Source organism: Centroberyx affinis, unplaced genomic scaffold, assembly GCF_046629955.1.
Source record: "Centroberyx affinis isolate AG114_WGS23_722 - 3 ecotype Tasmania unplaced genomic scaffold, CSIRO-AGI_Caff_v1 ptg000045l_1, whole genome shotgun sequence".
Taxonomy (NCBI): domain Eukaryota; kingdom Metazoa; phylum Chordata; class Actinopteri; order Beryciformes; family Berycidae; genus Centroberyx; species Centroberyx affinis.
In genome coordinates, this window is record NW_027278758.1 from 63,811 (window position 1) to 82,599 (window position 18,789).

Consider the following 18,789-nt stretch of genomic DNA (forward strand, 5'->3'; position numbering starts at 1 on the left):
AAAATGGTGGAATGCAGTCTACAAACAAACTAAAACTAAACAAACCACACAAAATAACGTGTTGGAAAACATAACAGGCCTACCCCTATCTAGCCTAACATAACCTAACCCTCACTAACCTTAAACCTGTAATGTTTGCTTTAACTTGAAATTGATTATTGAATGAAATCTTTAATGTAATGACAAGATACGTTGTGTACTGTGGACGGTGCTCTTCATAAAGATTCTAGTTATTTTTTAAAACCCTTTTAATGAATCAAAGAATTGCTGGCAAATATTGTTTAATGTAATAGATAATGCACAGTTATACACCTGTACACTTGTTAAACTGACAGTTTCTAAGATAAAACTCTCTGAAATACCTCTGAGGAAACTTAAATGAATTCTACTTATACATTTTTAATTGATTGACTTGACATCAACTGGGTCGTTACAGATAAGACAATGATCAGATACAAAATGGATAGCTTTCATGTGACAGCATTTTATTCTTCAATCTGCAGACATTTCATCACCAAATCAAATTAGTGGCAAGCAGAATAAATATTGCATTGTACAGTTGTTAGATATCCACATACAGAGCTAATCCAATAAAAATGTTTTGCATTTTGCCAGTGTACGGTTCGGTGACTGAGGGAACGTGATATTTATTGATCAATGAACTGACAGCGATAGGGGTGAGACAAAGCATCAATAATAATACAGTGTGTGCATAAGTTCCTGTTACTTTTTCATCTCCAGGATTCCACTTCCCGGCCCTCGCCTCTTTGCACTGCAGATGTTACAAAACTGCACCCCAGGAATCTGAGAGGGGGGAGAGGGGAAAGTTACAGGATCCTCAAAACAGTCAAGACAGTCCTGTCATGGTCAAAGTTCTCTGGTAAAATAGAGACTGGGGAGGAAAATGGTGGGCAGATGTGATGAATGTAACTTGACATTACACAAAGATAAATATGCACCCTTTGTGTTGTGGCAGGGACATGAACAGAGTGTGAAAGCTACAGAGAAGTGCAGATATTGTTCAGGTACTTACTGTTCCTGCAGATGGTAAACATTCTTTGTGAAACATGTGTCTGCAGTGAAACACGACCACACTAAAGGGCTTGGCCATATCTAAAACACAAATGTTAAGCATGAATGTACGATCAATAAATATTTAACAAAGGCAATGCGACATATACAGAGAGACTTCACCGAGAGCCCACCTGATGGTAATATTGTAGCATGACACGACTCGCAGATGTTCTCCTCTGAAAAAGAAAACCAGCAACAACAGTTTTACGCGTTCGGTTTCAAATAACTTAATCTCCGTTGCTTCTGCTTCCGCATAAAAATGCACCCACCGTCCACCCGGACTCCTCTCATTTGTGTCCGGTGCATTTTCTGAAGCAGAGAGAGGGAGTCGGCCACCAGGATCTTCTTACATCCCTCTCTCAGCAGAATCTTAGAGACGAGGATACAAAACGCATTTCAGGGGAAAAGACTGAACTGTTGATCTGAGTTGGTTAATTAACAAAACAACAAAATGCTAATTACAATCATCTATTTAAAGGCAACACCCAGTTGTCTCTTTTCCTATGCTGACACAGTCTTACAGTTACAATACCATCACCACAAAACAATTTGTTTAATGCAAATGGCCAGCCAGTGGCTACATTAGAGATTTAACTGTTCAGATTTCTGAGTTGCTACAGGGGGTATTTAGGTGGTGATAACAACAGAATAATAATAACAACAATAGATAATAATAATAATAATAGAGAAAAGCCAGTGGCATTCAAATTATTAATAGTGATTACACAGTGTTTTCAATAGGGAGAGCAAAAATACAAGCCATTCCTAATGTGGAGGAGGCAGCAGGGAAACCTTTTCGTAACTGCTTTATTATTGAATATTCATTTCTCACAATTTGCTGCCTCTACTTTCAATGGCCTTACATCACGTTGGACTTAATTGTCTGTAAAAGATAATCTAAGCCTAAAATACTGACACAGATATTATTAAACCTGCTAGCCCCTTTATTGATTTTACGTGAGTGACAGTAATCTAAGATAATCTAAGGCAAGCGTTTCTAACCTGCAGATTGTAGTCCTGAAGGATTTTGACAAGTGAATCTCTGAGGTTTGGTATCTCCATGCCCTCCTTTATGCGATGGATGAGCAGGATGGGATCCACATGTGTCCCAATATTATTAAGGAGGCCAGTGATGAATGCTGAAGAGACAACGACGGAGAGAGAAATAAAGAAATAGTAAGAAGGAGAGAAAGAGCAAAGCACAAACAAATGCTGGGCAGGGGTTTAGACAGGAGACTGTGTCATACGTGGTTTGTCAATAGAGTAAGAGATGAGATCCTCCCACAGCTCAGCATCATCCTGCTCTTTGGCAAACTCTATGGCCTTGTCCACGTCCCCCAGCTCCTCCATGATCATCTGCAGAGCTCGTCTGCAGTTCCCCATCCTGCCTGGGAGCAACATGTTCGATCAGCTTCCTTTTTATCATTTCAAAAGCACTTACATTAGGCAAACGGAAATTAATTAACACTCACTGAGCAGGAAGACCGTCTCCTCCACAAAGTTCCTCTGCTGACAAATCTCAAGAGCCTGAGAGAGAGAGAGAGACAGGGAGAGACAGAAAAGTGGCAGCAGAAAGACGCCGAGATAGGAAGTGAGATATGATTTGTAGCTCATGTCTTGTAACTTCTGGAAACTTGGATGCGTGGTATGATGATGTTCAACCTTTTCCAGTGGGCAGTGGGTGCTATCTCTCAGGAAAGGCAAGAGATTTGGTCGGTCATACTCGGCATAGAGGCCAATCTGTCTCTCATGGTACTTCTGGCCTTTGTGATGGTCCCGCTTGAACAGTTTATGGAGGTACTGTAGGGAAAAAAATCGCTCGACTAAGTGAAGATGTGAATTTATAATATTCAAATGTGATCACAGGAAAAAACTGGCCTCAGCTCACCACATGCAGAAGCTCGGGCCTGTCCCCTAGTTCTTCCACCACTCTGTCCGTCTATAGCAGAGGAGACAGAAGCAGGATCAGTGGACGGTGTATTTTTACAACATACTTGATGAAAGACCAAGGCGAGCCAGGTACACATACCGATATCTTGTCCTCGTTGTCCAGGAGCATGTCGACAGCTTTCTGACAACATAAATTAAGAGACACAATTCAGCTAGAAATAGACCAGCTTTTCCCTACAGAGATGCAGCAGCAGTGCTATAAAATACTATTAAACTCCATATGCAATTATGGATGGCATTTTTACAGATGATTTGATTGCAACAGGAACATCATACGAATTCATTTTCTTTCTTTGTCTTTAAGAGCACTCACAAAGATACTCAAGAGCTCAAAACCTTTTCAACACATTTATTAATGGCAGTAGGGAGCAGACATTTTGGAGACTTGAAACTTTCATCAAAGTTTCGACCTCCTTTCCAAGCTCTGTGTGAATCATTTGGTTCTACGCATCCAACTAAACTACATATAAACGGAGACGTGAAGTCGGGTGAACGCAGTGTAGGCCAATCTCATTTATTTGGCTTTAAAAAACATTTAGCTTATAAAGTGACAAGGTAAAGTCGATATTAAAATACACATACTTGTCATTCTACATGTTTTCAGCCTATGTTCAGTCGTATTACCTCTTTATCAAAGTCCATGAGGAGTACAATCTTGTCTTCTATGGATGAGAAGAGGTTGTGTTTGTGGATCAGCTGGTAAACATCTTTGTGCCTCAGTCTCAGATAGATTTCCAAGGCTCTGTCATACCTCTGGTCGTATGTGTACCTGCAACGGCAAAAACAGGCCAAACAACGAATAAATTCATCCAATTTGGTGTTGCTTATGTTGCTAGTTATGTTCGAGTTATTCAATTAAGTACATCTCACTCACAGTTCAGCCAGAGTGGTGAGCAGTGTGCTGTTAGTGGGGTCCCTCTTCAGGTGGTCGGTGACCGCCTGAACAATGGCCATGTTGTTGTAGAGCTCTCCTGGCCATTCGCGGATCAATGTGGCGAAACCCTTTGCAGGAAAACATAGAGAGTAGGCCGGACCGTCAGCTGACGTTTATCAACCGATGGATTAACACTGGATCAGTCAGACAACGTCAAGACTATGCAGGGACAAAGTACCTCATAATCAGTTTTGAGAAATTCGTGCAAGATCATTTCATAGATGGCCGGTCTAAGACGCAAATCCCCCCTGGGCAAATACTGACTGATGGCCTGGGATGGGAGAGAGACAGAATGTGAGGTGGCACAATATTGATGGGAGACTGATATTGGAGGAAGGAAAAAAGGAGACAAAACTTGCCAGACAGAATACACCACATTGGGATGGTAGCATTACCATTTCAGAATCAATTCATAACCAAAATCACTTTAATCATAAAGTACAATTAAGTTACAGAAATGTGTGTTGGTTGAATACTTTGAACCATAGCCATCCTGACCTACCTTCAACTGGCCAATGGTCTTGAACCTGTATACTTCATTCTCCCACAGTTCCATGTTTTTCCCAAGAACCTTTTGACACTTCCTGAATTGGAGAAAAAACATGAATCATTCAGACAGAAAAAACAACAACAATGATCCTGTTTTGTTTTCGTTTTTTTTATCAGTGTTAGCAGTGCAGATACTTGCTGTTTTATAGTCAATTCAGATTATTTGGAATGTGAATGTTGTACATCACATGGATGCACAAAAACAACAGTCTTTAGCTTTGAATGTGCACACCAACTGCATCACCCCACAATTTGAAAGCGTTACTCATCTGAAAATGTAAAACAGACACTTGACTCCTAGTCTGAGGGTTTCAAATATCCAACATATGCCTCATTCTGACTTTGTTCAAATCTGCTATGTAAATCCTACCTCGCAGCACTGTCATAATCTCCTTTCTCCACTAAGTGATTGATGTAAGCCATTCCAATTTTCTGAACTTCATGTCGCTTAATGTTTTTGAAGCTGATCTCTGCGGCCATCAGCGCCTCCTGTGAAAGGAAAAGGACATAAAAGTTAATTCTTCACTTATGAAATCTTTATACAAAAAATCACAGAATGACAAGTGACGATAAACTCTAACCGCAACATTCCTAAAACTCAACACCATTCAACAACATGAACCTCATATTTCTTCTTTTCAAGCAGCCAGTCAATATGGTCATCTTGGTCTCGCTCCTTGGCCACAACAATGTCTTTGGGGCTGATAATGTAGAAGAGCGATTCTCCCTCAGAATGTTCTGTTGATGAAAATACACTCATGCCTCTGCGTACTGTGCATCAAAGCTGACATTTGATAGTGGATGCATAATGCAATCAGAGCGCAGTAAAGGTTGTGTGACATTTCCTCGAGGGCGGTTTTTTATAGTCTCACCGAGTCGGTAGTCTCTGCACTCGTTGTCTTGAAAGTTGCGCACGGTCAGCGCGTCTGAAGAGATTTCCTCACAGCTCTCTGGCAGAGGCTGGATGATGTCGAGACGAGGCCGTGCACGGAACTCCTCCTCCTACTCACACACACACACACACACACACACACACACACACACACAATGAGCTATAAACTCTATTACCGTAGTTGCCCCTCCAATATAAATGCAAACAAGCATCATTACCATATGATCGGAGTTCTCCTTCACAAAGTACAGGGTGACAAGCTGATCAGCCAGCGGTGCCAGGCCACTGATGAAGAACTCGGTCTCAAATGCAGAAACTGTTTGAAAGAGACCCAGAAAGAGAAGGTAAGTCAAAGGCATTATCCCTCCATTATGTTCCATTCTGTCCATTTATGCATGAGGCTTGAAGACAAACGGATCATCCTAATACTGAATGTATTCGTCGCAGTTGGGTGAAAATTCAAAAATCTCCAAAATATAAACTTTTCAGGATCTAAAAAAAAAAAAGAAGCCTTGTTTTTAGCTTGACCACCATGCATTTTTTTTTAGTTAATCGAATAGGGTCTGAGAGGGTTTCAGCGCAAGGATGGTAGAGTTTTCTCCACCCATAGAAGACCATGCAATCCTTCAATTGAAGTGAAAACATGACAATCAACAAAACTGCAGTTACAGTATGAGGTTTTCACGTGACAACAGTGAATACAGTTAGGTCGAGTAGCATGTATAGTCTTTTTTATTCCTTCCACTGTCACCTGAATGTGCTTATGCATTTGTTGTCAATATGTTCCTGCACCAGTGACACCAAGACAAATTCCTGTACATTTATTATATTTGTCAGATAAAGTGATCCGGCATCCTGACGGGTAGTGTATTGAAGACTCACCTATTTCCACATAGCGGCTGGGTAGATCTCTCATCTCTGTGGGATTTCGCTCTTTCACGGCACATATCTGAGGAGGAATAAAAACAATTACAGGATGTCTGATAAACCACGAAGAGTTGGCGTGCTTAATGACAAAGAAATATTGCCTGTGAACAAAGAACAGCGAACCTTAATGGAAGTGCCCCAGCCAACAATGAGCGTGGCGTTGTCTTTCCAGCAGAGGCTGCATGGGTACATGTCAGGCCTCAGGCTGACGTTGTCCCGCAGCACGTTGGTAATCCGCTGTTTCGTGCTGATGTCATAGATTTTAACTCCCTAACAGAAACCAGGAGGAACAAATCATTAGCACATTTACATACATGCGCTCTACGCTCAATATCGTACATTCACACCACCACAGATTGTATTTTTGTAAGCATGACTGTCACAGGACTCTTACCACATTGTTGGCCCAGGCAATGAGGTTCGCTCTCCACTGGATATTGGTGATGTTGCCCTCACCCTCGTGTAGGACAGACGTCTTCCAGCGATTCAACCAGTTCCTTTCATACAGAAGCAGCTTAAGGAGGAAACAATGAAAAGTTTTAACACAGCACAGCATCTGAATTAACATATCTTTGCGTTTAAAAAAGTGCATCATCAAGTTATTTCAGCAAACACTGGCGAGGACCGCAGCTGTGCTGTCCTCACCAGTAGAGGGCAGTAGATGAACAGTGCATGGCTTTGCATAGGAGCAGCTACAGTCAGGAAGTGTCTGGCAAATGGGTGAAGCTGCCTTATAGATTCAAATGGTGGGGAAGTTTCTCATTCACTCTGCTAATAATGAGGCAAAGTCTGATTCCACTTCAGAGCATTTAGGCACACAGACAATAAAGATAGATTCTCATTAGACTCGATCGCGATGAGAAAGCATTAGCTTCACATTCACAGTGATGGAAGAAGTCATTTTTCAGATTCATACGGCCGATGTAATTTGCAAGTACAAAATGATTTGAAAACCATAGAGAAAGAGTTGAAAAAGTGATACATTACAAGCATGATTTCATATATCATTCCAGCTCTCACGATAATGGCTACGACTTCTTCAGGCTGCACACCATTTATTGTAGTCATTATGGGCAAATTACAACTCGGTATTTGAACCCAACTCTATCCTGTATTTTTGCATTACTATCTGCTGTCTAGCAGTTAATGCTTTTCTCCTCACAGAGGTGCGTAAACCCAGTAACTATGCTCAAGAGCGTAGTTTGAGGTTTGTGTTTTTATCCCCAGTGCAGTGTGGCGGGGCGGCCACAGTGCCATTTCATCAACTGCAGTTCAGGGCTTTATGTTCAGGCCTTGTACATGCTGTAGAGCACAAAGCCTGTCACTCAAATTCCCTGCATTTTTACCGTCTTCACCATACAAATTGATATATAAAAGGCAATGTGAATATTATTACCAAGGTGGTGGAGAGAAGGTTGCATAACCTCTTTAATTCAGCAGTCGGGCTATGTTAATACTAAACAGTTTGCTCCACAGTGAGATGATATGACAAAGGAACTGTGGCGAATTGAATTGCCTTTGACAGGATGTGGCTCCTGTTGAGGCTTATTGATTTTCATCACAGGCACCTTGTGGAGGCCTTCACCATTTGGAATGGAGAGGAATCAGCGCCAATTGAAAGAAAATGGTAAAGTAACACTAACAATGGGGGTTTCACAAGAAAAAAAAGTAGTTTTTCCCTCCCCGGTGTTGTATATATGTCGATATACTTTATTTATGGATGGTTTAGCATTGATGCCATGCCAGTGCAGTTTTCTATAATGTAATTGGTATTTGGCGATGTATATTTTTGGTTTTATTTTTGAAAAGAAAATAACAAACTGATATAGTTTTCACCTTCCGTACTGACATACCAGAGAAGACGTTCATGAAAGAGATCACTGTATGTGCCCGGAAATCCTAAGACTATGTACCCTCTTGATAATGACATCTATTTGCTGTGCTTGTGAAGCATTGCCTTTCAAACACTGTTGAGCGAACAGCACTTTGTGAAAATGGGCTGCTCTCCCGGGAGCACTCCAGAAAAGAGACAGAAAAGTAAGAGCCTTTCACACCAGACAAAGGCCCAGCGTAGCCTTCAGCCAAGCCAAAGTGAGAAGGTTTGCCGCATTCTGTTTCTCCCACACACAAACATAATGAATTATTGTGGCAGGAAATGGCTAATAATGGTGAATACCTGTAAATAATGACTGGATATATAAAAATAGTAGTCAAACTTACCTTGCTGCCTCCAGTGACAAATTGTTTGTAGTTCGATCTGGTGAACTGAGGGTGTAATGCCACCACCTGCAGAAAAATACACAAGGACCAATTAAAACATGTTTTAACTATCTTAGACTCTGAAATGTGATTTTTTTTTTGCCATATGCCTGTAATGGCAGCAGATGTATAGTATAGTAGGACATTGTGTAAGGATATATTTTTAAAACTTGAGAAATCAACTTACTTTGATGGGACAGTCAAAGTTCTCGTGGAAGCCCTCTCTCGTATAGAGTCCAAATACTTGAACCTGAAATAGAGACAAGATGGCAGAATGGCAAGCAAAAGCGAATAACTCAACATTTCTGCTTTAATTGCTGCGTCTGCACCTGTCTGAGGCCAGCGGGGGGAATTGTGGTCAGGAAAGACTTTGATTGGCTCCCTACTTCTCCGCCGGGTCACCAATTAGTGGACAGGTTGATTCTTTGAACCCTCCGGGGTTTAGAAACAAGGGTCCTAATCTTTGACTTAACCACTGCCTCAGATGGCTACAGCAAACTCTAATGTACCAACTAGTACATAACAGCCAGCTTTTCTTTATGTGAGGCCCCCCGAAAAGAAGACAAAGTTTTTTAAAGGATGAATAATATGATGCTCTGCTGCAATCTCCTTTTTGAACTGCACTGGTGATTAAGGATTAAGTTAGATTTCAAAGGATTAACAGCCAACTGAATTGGTTGAGGGCAAACAATTGCTGTAGCATCGATTTTAATTGTCTGCTCCACTTTTTGTGCGACAAGATCTTGTTTTTGCCGCCAGAGTGCTAGAATTGGGGGGGGGGGTGATATCAGAGAGCATATCTTGACTGCAAAATCCATGAAGGATGGTGGTAATGATGAGAAGAGACAAGATAACAGCAAGGTGGAGAGCATGGAGAGGGTATCCACAGACAGCTGATGGCTGACTGACAGCTCAACGGATGTGAGTACGATCCTTTCCCCACTCTTCAAATTGGCACAAGCTTTTTATAAATTCCCACATCATGAAAAAATGTGGATTTATGCGTACAGATATGGGGAAGATAAAACTCTGGGTTTAACACTCCGAGAGTGAAAGAAGTGCCTTCTAAAAAAATTTGCTCTTGGAAATAACTACTGGCATGCCAAACCCCTCCCAGGTTCCACATCATTAGCATAACCTTTAACACTGATAAGATGAGTTTTATATGAATAGTAATCTGAGGACGAATTATGAAAGATGAAAAACAGTGATTTGGCGATTCTTTGCGCCAGGCCCAAGGATCAGTAACCAGCGGTGATGAGCGGAGAGATCTCACCTTCCCATCCTCGGAGCAGATGCCCACATGCTCTCCACTTTCATCCAGGCTGATCTGGTTGATCTTGACTGAGCTCTGCGGAGACAGAATATCATGACATCTTTTCTAGAGGCAGGCAAATATCCTTGTGGCTGGCCAAATGTGGCTGGCTGACATTTTGCCTCACAAACTGAAATGCCATAAAGGGGAAAGGCAAAAGTTGAGCGCTGTAATAGGTGTGTGGTCCCGTGTGGATCAATGCACAGAGCATGGCACTAACACCGCGAGGGTTAGAGCTTCCTTTCTCACTTTATGCACTCATGGCACTTTAGATAAAAAGATCGACCAAATGGCATAAATTATGGCATACCTAACACCTATCCATAAAGGGCTACCTTGATATTATGCTAAAGCTAAAGGATAAATCAATATTAAAGGGAAAACTGTCTTTTTTTGGCTTATCATACAGTATATTTACAATTTCTCCACTACATTAGGTTTACCTGGGCATTTGTTCAACGTGTCAGTTTGTCATGAGGTTTGCATTTTAAATTATGTTCCGCCGTTCGCAGAATCCCGACCGACTCGCCAATCCGGCGCCATAATCCATCACTGAGAACTCAGCTGCGTCTCTTTTGTTCATTGAAATAGCTTCCTTGTTTCTTTCATGCAATGACTTTGATAACTGGCAGCGAGTTCCCAGATAAGTAGCATTTGAATCAATGTGCTCAGCAGGAACATTACAGTCAGAAGCACTGGGACAGGGAAGTAAAACTGCTCCTTCGTGCTATGAGCTCATACAATTTGCAGTTTTGATGAAAAGAGATGTAGCAAACCACTGATGACTATTTTTGTTCCTTGCAAGTTAAAATACTTTTTGAAGAAATATCCACTGTCAAAGTCATTCCCTCCAATCTCAAGTTAACATAAATATATGGGGAATGTGAAAATGTGGGCCTTAATGAGATATGCAAGACCAATTCTGGTTATATATCCCACACATGCATTAACTGTGTGAAATTTGCAACATGTCAGCATTACCAGATGATTGACATCTTCCTCCAAGGTACTCTGTAAAACCCCCAATGCCGCCTTTTGCATCTGAATGCACACCTATGGGATCTCAACAGTATAATGGACTCTCATACTGTAAATTGGTAGTGTGTGGATTACATGGAGTGACAATGCCTGCATAAATGTCCCACACCTGAGTTTGTGTACCAGCCAGGTCAAAACTATTACCCACTCACTACCACTATGTCTCATCTTACAGAGTGTCTCTACAGCCTGCATTTCCTCCTACTGAGCTACAGGAGAATTAGCCAAGCACAGCTCCTCTGCAGAGGTTTGGCATTGTATACAGTTCAAGGTACAGTGGAAGCAGGGCGATTTTGGCCGATACACTGGAGCCTCGACATTCTGTCTTTATTATAGTCATACTTGTGTTGTACTGTGCCAAGGTATTTGGAAACATACAATCCGACCCAACTTCTCACTGAGATGTCTGAGACTGGGCTTTTCAGAGTGTCAAAAAGGGATCGAAAATCTGGTCACGTTTATGGGTGAACATTAGACTTCTATTGCCTGTCATCAGCTTACTTATCTTGAGAGCTAATGAGTGTTTACAACTAGTAAACTGGCTAACTAAAACTAATATTAGTGAGTTATTTTTCCTTAGTATTAATCTCATTCCCTGGTGTTTGTACTCCACCTTGAATGGAGCCTTGAATGGCATGCTGGTGGACATCGCATGCATTATTTCACAGAACTCTAATTCTGTTACCTCGGTTGTTCATGTGTTTTACTGGGCAACTTAAGATAAGATGAAACTTTAATGATCCCCATGGGGAAACTGGGTAATCGTTACTTAAAAACAAAGAAAGCAGAGTAATGTAGACAGGCAACGTAGAAATTCTGAGTTCAGGGGATCTCACTGGGAATTTCTTTTTCTTTTTGTCCACATTTTTTAGAATGATTTGACAATGCGTCTTATTTTGACAAACATAATGAGCATTCACACTCATGGTCACAGAACCCAGAAGGACATGGAGGCAGGAACAGCGATATTTTGAAACTTTTGCTTAATAAGATGACACACCATTCCACTACTAGGTTACAAATGTGTTACAATGTATCACAGGAACACCTAATTATAGCTGACATAAGTATTGTGTCAGTATTCATGAATGTTAAAGAGCTTGAGGGTCTTGTTCAGACACTGAGGATGGGTTAGAAACCAGAAGTCAAGGAAAGTGTTAACATCATTTTGTTAGTAAAAATAAATCATACAAAGTAATATAGAGCTGCAAAGAAGGAATTCAGCCCAAAATATTTCTTTTCTGCCCTCAATGGAATGAAGTTACGCTAGGCCCAAAAATTCTTAGTCATCCAGCCTCAAAGGACTGTAAAAAACCTTCAGCATAATGGTTCTTAAAATACTCACAATTTCAAACTTCTGAGTTACATTTCCTTGGATGTCCAGCAGGAAGACCTTTCCAAAATGGGTTCCCAGGGCGAGAAACTGAAATGGGATAAATGTGATGTAAATTGAACGAAAAGACACTTGAAAACATTTCAAATTTCTGGAAAAATCTTGTGCTGATGAAGGCTGTGGAAGGGGATAAAAGCTGTTTCTTGGAGCTGCTGGGAGGTGGGTGGAGTGGGGATTGGGTGGGCTTGGAGGCAAAACTGTGAAATTACAGGGGGTGGAAAAACCCTATTTATTAAAGCAGGCAGTGTGAAATGGCATTTTTTTTTTCTCAAATTAAAATGCTTAAGCATAATAAATGCACTGTACATCTGACTTCTTCCCATGCAACCCGACCTCCTCCCCTGCCCCGCCATAGAGCTATTATTTCTACTGAGCAGCAACTGGTTTCCATGTTTTGTGCTTCAGCAGAAGTGTGTGTGCGTATTTGTGTGTGTGTGTGTGGGTCCACTGGGACAAAAAAATTATAGAAACTGGGGGCTTTTGGCATTAGATTAAGTGTGTGTTCTTCCACCCAGCCCCCGCTCCAGTCCCTCCTCCTAATCCCCCTCCCCTCCAGACCAGCATGTGGATGTGCGGTGAGCCCACCATGCTTCAGTGCAGTCTATAATGAAATGCTTATATTTACAGGCACAGCTGAGCATGTCAGACAGAGCCCCTGCAATCTCCCCAAATAAAATAACCAAAAATAAATAAATAAAGGGGTCAACCTTGTGAGGCGGAGCGACTTTTAAAGGGATTTATCAGAATGGAATTGTTCAAATGAAATTCCGATTCAGGCACTTAAAATATGAGGCAACATAAGGCAATATGTGCTGCTGGTGGCTTTAAGGTTCCTGGAGTTTGGTACGGTGGGGGCTTGTGTGACCGTACAGGTAGCTGCATGGCAGCAGGTACACAAGCACAAGAAATCCCAGGAAGAAAGACAGTCAGATCAAATTTAGAATTTCAGCAAAGCAATGTCTCTCACCGTGGCATGGTTTGCTTTTCGGAGGAAAAAAAACAAAAGTGGGGGAGAAAAAGAGGGAGCGAAATCCTCAAAGTAAAAATAAATAAATGAAAATCAATAGCGGTTAATAAAACATCAGGTGAGGAGACATAACTGGGTATGACTCGTGCTCTGCTCAGGCGTGCATGTGTGCGCCTGGTGCCACGACGATTAACCATCTCGCCGAGAGTGGCCCTCTTAAAAATATCAACATGCAACCAACAGAGGAGAGGAGCGAAAAATATGGAAGAGTGGGAATAAAAAGAGGAGAAGACAATGGCGCCTGGTGTCTTTGGATGTAGCTCCCAGAGAGAAAATAGAGGGAAGGTGAGAAAACAATGGCCTGCCTTTACAGATCGAATAGAGGGGATGGAAACTGACTTTGAATAGGACATCTCTCAAATGTGTACATAAACAATGTGAAATCTGTGCTTGAGATGTGTGGATTTCCCTCGTGGCTTGTGGATTATGACCTCTACCTTGTCATGGACAGTCATACAGCTGGCTGCATCCTTCTGGAGAATTTCCGTCACCCCGTTGGAAAGCCTCTCATATTTCAGCTTGGGCTCCTCCTCGCTGTCCTCCTCCTGGTGCAAAAAGGAGTACTAGTATCCTTAGATGGACCCTCACTTTAAGGTTTCTTATACTAATTCATTAAAGAGAACAGTTGCCCTCCCAAACAAGACTATAATACTCTTAAGAGGCATTGACAATGCAAAAAATGTCCTTCTGAAGTCATTTAATCTTGTATTCAGTCTTAAAATCTGATCTTTAGTAAAACAAGTGAAAAGACGTCTGCCAATGCAGTGAGATAACTTCAGTTGCTTCCAATGTACTGAATCAGGTAACATTGTCTTGAAACAAGTGGAGTGATCTACCCCATTTCAAGATTTTGTCACTCATTTCAAGGAAATTGTTACAAACAAGTGAAATTACCTCAACCTGTTGGTACATATTTTCACTTATGTCAAGAAAGGTAAGAGTTTAGGACGGAATACAAAATTAAACTAGTCCTATTAATAAATAGGAGCAATAAAATCATGCAAATTCATAAGATCGATCATAAGAATCTGATGTTATAGTTTTTCCATATATAGCACAGCGATCTTGAAAATGAAATGGCAGCTATAATGTTCAATTGCAAAATCCCATAGTATACAGCATAAACAGGGAGTCCTTAATAGTCTTCATTCATTCTTACAACAATCTGAAATCATCAACAAGTAATATGTGACAGATATATTACGCCAAAACAGTCCATTGTCGTTGTCAGGTGAAAACCTTGTATCTCCAAAATGTGAACTTCTCAGGAACTAGGAAAAACAGCCTTGTTTTCACCTTGACCACCATGCATTTTTCAGTTTATCCAATGGGGTTGGAAAGAGTTTCATCTGCCCAAGGGCCGTACATATTTTTCAATCCGCTGAGGAATGTGTGATCCTTCAATTGAAGTTAAAACATGAAAATCACAAAAACTGGAGTTACAGGGTTTCCACACGACAGCAACATGCAACTAATCTATTTTTGGAAGGAGGCTGGTATTACATCCACGATGCCCACCATCACTGCCAAAGTGCTGCTGAGCAAGACACTGAACCCAGCGGTACTGCACTATGGCCGACCCTGTTCTCGCCTCTATGGAGAAATACATACAGTATGTGTAGGGGGCTTTGCGTGTGTGTATCAGGAGATATACTGTATGTACAGAGACAAATTCCCATTACCTTGTGTGAAATTTAAGATAAAGTAATTTTAATCTTTCCAAGAGACCATTCATCCCCAGTGAAAAACATGAATTTGGTCTTTTCATAAACCAAACTTAGTGTATTCTACTATGCTACACTTTCCAGCACGAGCCAACATTTGCGGCCAGTCACAGCCTGAATATTACTCATAATTCAGTTTATAACCAATGCTGCACAGTCTGTGGCTGCCCAGAGGGTGCATCAACTCAAAACATTGTCTGCCATTATGTGCTACTGGGTTGGAGGTGGGGGACAATAGCGTGGAAAAAATGTTATTTTCAAAAACAATCCTTTCCCACTCAACAACGCCATATCTAGGCTATTTCCTGTGTATTCTGGTTGTGAGATTTCTGATGCGAGGGCATTTGTCACGGGTTTCAAAGGCGTATCAAACAACAAAGGCAAACTTCATCCCCAGAGAGAAACTACCCATTTTCAAACTTTTGCCATTTGTTGTAAGTTGCCCTTTGTTTTGTCAACTACTGAGTTGCCTTGTGTGCTGTTAACCAATTTTGTCACCCCATATTTTTGCCTATTGGCAGATGTAATACCACAGGCTGAACATCTCCCTTGTGTCTCCATCTAGGATTAAGATATAGGATAGGATAAAGGTGGGGGGGGTGAGGCAAATGTCCCCCTCAATATTAGGAGATGAATTGCTGCCCTCCCACATGTGAGTTTTATTTGTGATTGGCTTCACAAGCGCAGAAACCCCGTTAAAAAATGGAGCCCTTCCCTCTTTAAAAGTTTGGTTTGAGCTCACATATTGTAAATATTGTAGAAAATAGGCTACATTTTCACTAGGGAAAAACCTTTGGATCAGGGTTTCAGTTTAGCATTATCTTACTGTATTTCACATTGACCAATAATTCTCTTGTCACTCTCTCTCATACCTGGATCAGTTTCTGGTGTAAATTTGTATCTTTTGTTACAATCTTGCAGATCAAGTGAGGGAAAACTGAGTTGCAATTAGGCAACTTAGTATGCCGGTGTCGTTTGCTGCTCAGGGTTTGATACAGAGTGTGCTCCCCCAAAGTTTAAATGAATCCTAATTCCCTTGACTAGACAGATCAAGCGTGGGAGAAAATCAAAACAGAACAAAAACTGTGACAACCAGGATTAGACATTAGCCTATTCTAATGTCATTACTAAACATTTAATGACTAGATTGGCCAAATTAGAGACCTGGAGCTGAGCATGGCTTTGAATTCTCTGAACCTGGACAGACAGCTGTTAGCCTGCTCATTTCCTCTCTGTCCTAGCAGAGCCCACAGCACATAGATCCAGTATCCAGTAAGGCTGCAGCAGGCACAGAGAATGGCCGAGTTACATTGCAGTAGCTTAAGTAAATAATCAGCAGCTTGCAGCCACTCAGAGGAGACAGTCCCTGGTGCTTGTTCAGTGTGTTAGTGTGCTAAAGTACTATTTTCCCTTTGCCCACTCTTAACTGTTTTCTTTAGTGGGATGCAATTGTCCAATGCAGCCTTTCCCTGATATTTCATTCTATTCTCTGCTTCCTAAAAAGACAAGATCCCCTTCCTACTGGGCTGATGTGTCAGGCCATATTTTATTTAGCCTTCTAGTGATTCTCAGAAGCACAGGTGTACTGCTACATGCTCGAGCTCAATCATAATGCTGATGGATCCGGAGAGCTATCTGTAATTCATGAGTGTTTGACAAAGATCCTTCTGGGATCAAGCGTTCTTGATAAAGGCTGGCTATGAGTTACAGCCCTTTGAGTAAGCAGCAAGCTCTATTTGAGTTCAGACATCACCCATGCTTGACAACACCATGCACACCGCAGACACAGACAGTGTGTTACTGTTGATGCATTTTGGCATCAGCTGACGGAATACTGACGGAATTGCATGAGAATTTTAGGAGTAATTTCATCCAAGCAAAAACAGTAAACTATTTTGCTTACTAAAAGAAAATAATTCCCAGTATATACCTGCTCTAACCCCGATGTGTACTGCTCTCTAGTTGTGTTTATGTAGGAGAAAAAGAGAGCAGCACAAATTGATATTAAGGTGTTTCTTACCTCAGACTCATCTGTGAATTCCTCACTTGGTTTCCTGTCCTGAATGAAGAGATTTTGAATGGCTATCAACAATCTGGCATTAAATATTTTTAATAAATTAAAACACCAAACCATAGAATAGTGTCACATTTGGACTTGAACTGACACCGCTTTAACTCAATAAATTGCGGAGGTGTATAAAACAGGCAGGGCACTGCAGCAGCTGTGACATTTCTATACAGAAGGCTACACCCAGAAATCACATCACTCCAGCGACAAACTGCTGCTTTCCTTAACGTGCAACAAGTTAACTGAATCAAATAGCAAATCTACCCAATGGCAACTGATATTCACCGATCACTGACATTCCTCATCTATCTAGATTTAGCTAAATACAGATAACCGTTACCATTAGCCAGCTAACGTTAGCATGCTGTGCTTACCTGATCCTCCACTTCCGCCATTGTGATATTATATCGAAAGGGAATATATCTCTCAATACAAAGTGAGGAAGTGCATGCTAAAAGGGGCGATCTAGCGTAGTGGAATGAGTTAGATGGCTAAAATATCCAAATATATACAACAAAGTGCTCTTTGTTGACAGAACCTGCTGCCACTGTCATGAGTAAAATCACATGACCGAAACAAAGCCGTGAGGCATTATGGGAAATGAAGTCTTCCTGGAATATCCAACAAGGCAGATGACGACGAACTAATTATTGTAGCAGTGAGCGTGATTGCCAATCAATATCAGGTCAGAACTTGATTTTATTTTTCTTTGTTATATATATATTTCTTTGTTATATTTCCATTTGCCAAAAACTCTCAACTGACAAGCACGTAAGCAGCGCTAAGCTACTTTTTTTTTTTACTTGTTTTTAACTCTCCTAATAGCATTTTTTGCTAGTAACGTTAGTTCTCACCTTTTGAACCCACTGGAAAATACTCCAGTTTTTTTCCAACTTCCCAATTCTTTTCTGGTATGAATTTTAAAGCTGCCAACTACAGGTAGGCATAATCTATAAAGTGTAATATCATTCCTCTATTACAGACACCCTGCCATGTCCTATAATTGCTGAACTGATTTAGTCATGTCTGCAGAAAATTCAATAAAAAGATTTTGAAAAAAAAAAAAAAAAGTGTAATATCATGTCTTCATAAATCCTGAAGAAGGCTAATATACTTCCAAACTTCCCCCAAGTGGATAGGACAGTTGATGGCTGTCTCTAGCTTTTTCTAAACCTATCAGCTATGTGGTGGAAAAAAATCCTCTGCATCCCCTGATAAACAAACCTGTTGTTTCCTTTTGTTTGTTTATATCATTATTTTTTAAATGTCAGAGTCAGAGATCAAAACCTTAACATTGATTTTATAAAAGAAAAACCTGTAGTTGCCACGTCTAGTAGGCTGTGTTCATGCATGTTATGAAAATAGCTAATCAGGTATTGCATGTTGACACTGTTTTCAAGTCAATGGAAAGTGTGATCAGGCTGCACATGGACATGGTGTCCAAATGAAACCATCTGACATCAGTTGACTCTCCTGTCCCGTCTTCACCCTGCAGGCAGTGCTGGCCTGAATCCAGATGAATGCTAAAGGTATGATTTGCCTCTTCTTTATTGAGATTGTGTCACACCCCCATCTCGCCTCATCCATCCTCAGGAGAATCCTAATGCACTGACACCGAGGGGGAATAATTTTTTCTTTA

The 18,789-nt window shown here is 41.0% G+C and overlaps 1 protein-coding gene across 1 annotated transcript; it reads right to left on the minus strand.

The window, feature by feature from the left end:
- Window positions 1-400: 400 nt before the first annotated feature.
- vps41 (VPS41 subunit of HOPS complex) lies at window positions 401-17,711 on the minus strand. Its single transcript, XM_071517294.1, has 28 exons — window positions 17,525-17,711; window positions 17,103-17,141; window positions 13,796-13,903; window positions 12,284-12,361; window positions 9,862-9,936; window positions 8,773-8,835; window positions 8,547-8,612; window positions 6,721-6,840; window positions 6,450-6,596; window positions 6,282-6,348; window positions 5,618-5,715; window positions 5,380-5,509; window positions 5,130-5,245; window positions 4,878-4,996; window positions 4,461-4,542; window positions 4,137-4,229; window positions 3,899-4,026; window positions 3,649-3,793; window positions 3,104-3,145; window positions 2,963-3,013; window positions 2,737-2,874; window positions 2,547-2,601; window positions 2,322-2,462; window positions 2,077-2,213; window positions 1,344-1,443; window positions 1,206-1,250; window positions 1,034-1,113; window positions 401-804 (listed from the first exon to the last, which is right to left on the minus strand). The coding sequence occupies exons 1-28, from the start codon at window positions 17,543-17,545 to the stop codon at window positions 724-726; spliced, it is 2,565 nt and encodes an 854-aa protein (XP_071373395.1). The 5' UTR covers window positions 17,546-17,711; the 3' UTR covers window positions 401-723.
- Window positions 17,712-18,789: the final 1,078 nt, after the last annotated feature.

What these genes read in the sequence shown, in the direction of transcription:
- vps41 (XM_071517294.1), bottom strand. Translation starts at nt 17,545, where the DNA reads ATGGCGGAAGTGGAGGATCAG. An exon ending in GTGCAGAGACTACCGACTCG is followed by an intron (nt 5,246 to 5,379) that starts GTGAGACTATAA and finishes TTTCATCAACAG; the next exon opens with AACATTCTGAGGGAGAATCG. An exon ending in TTCTCAAAACTGATTATGAG is followed by an intron (nt 4,027 to 4,136) that starts GTACTTTGTCCC and finishes TTTCCTGCAAAG; the next exon opens with GGTTTCGCCACATTGATCCG.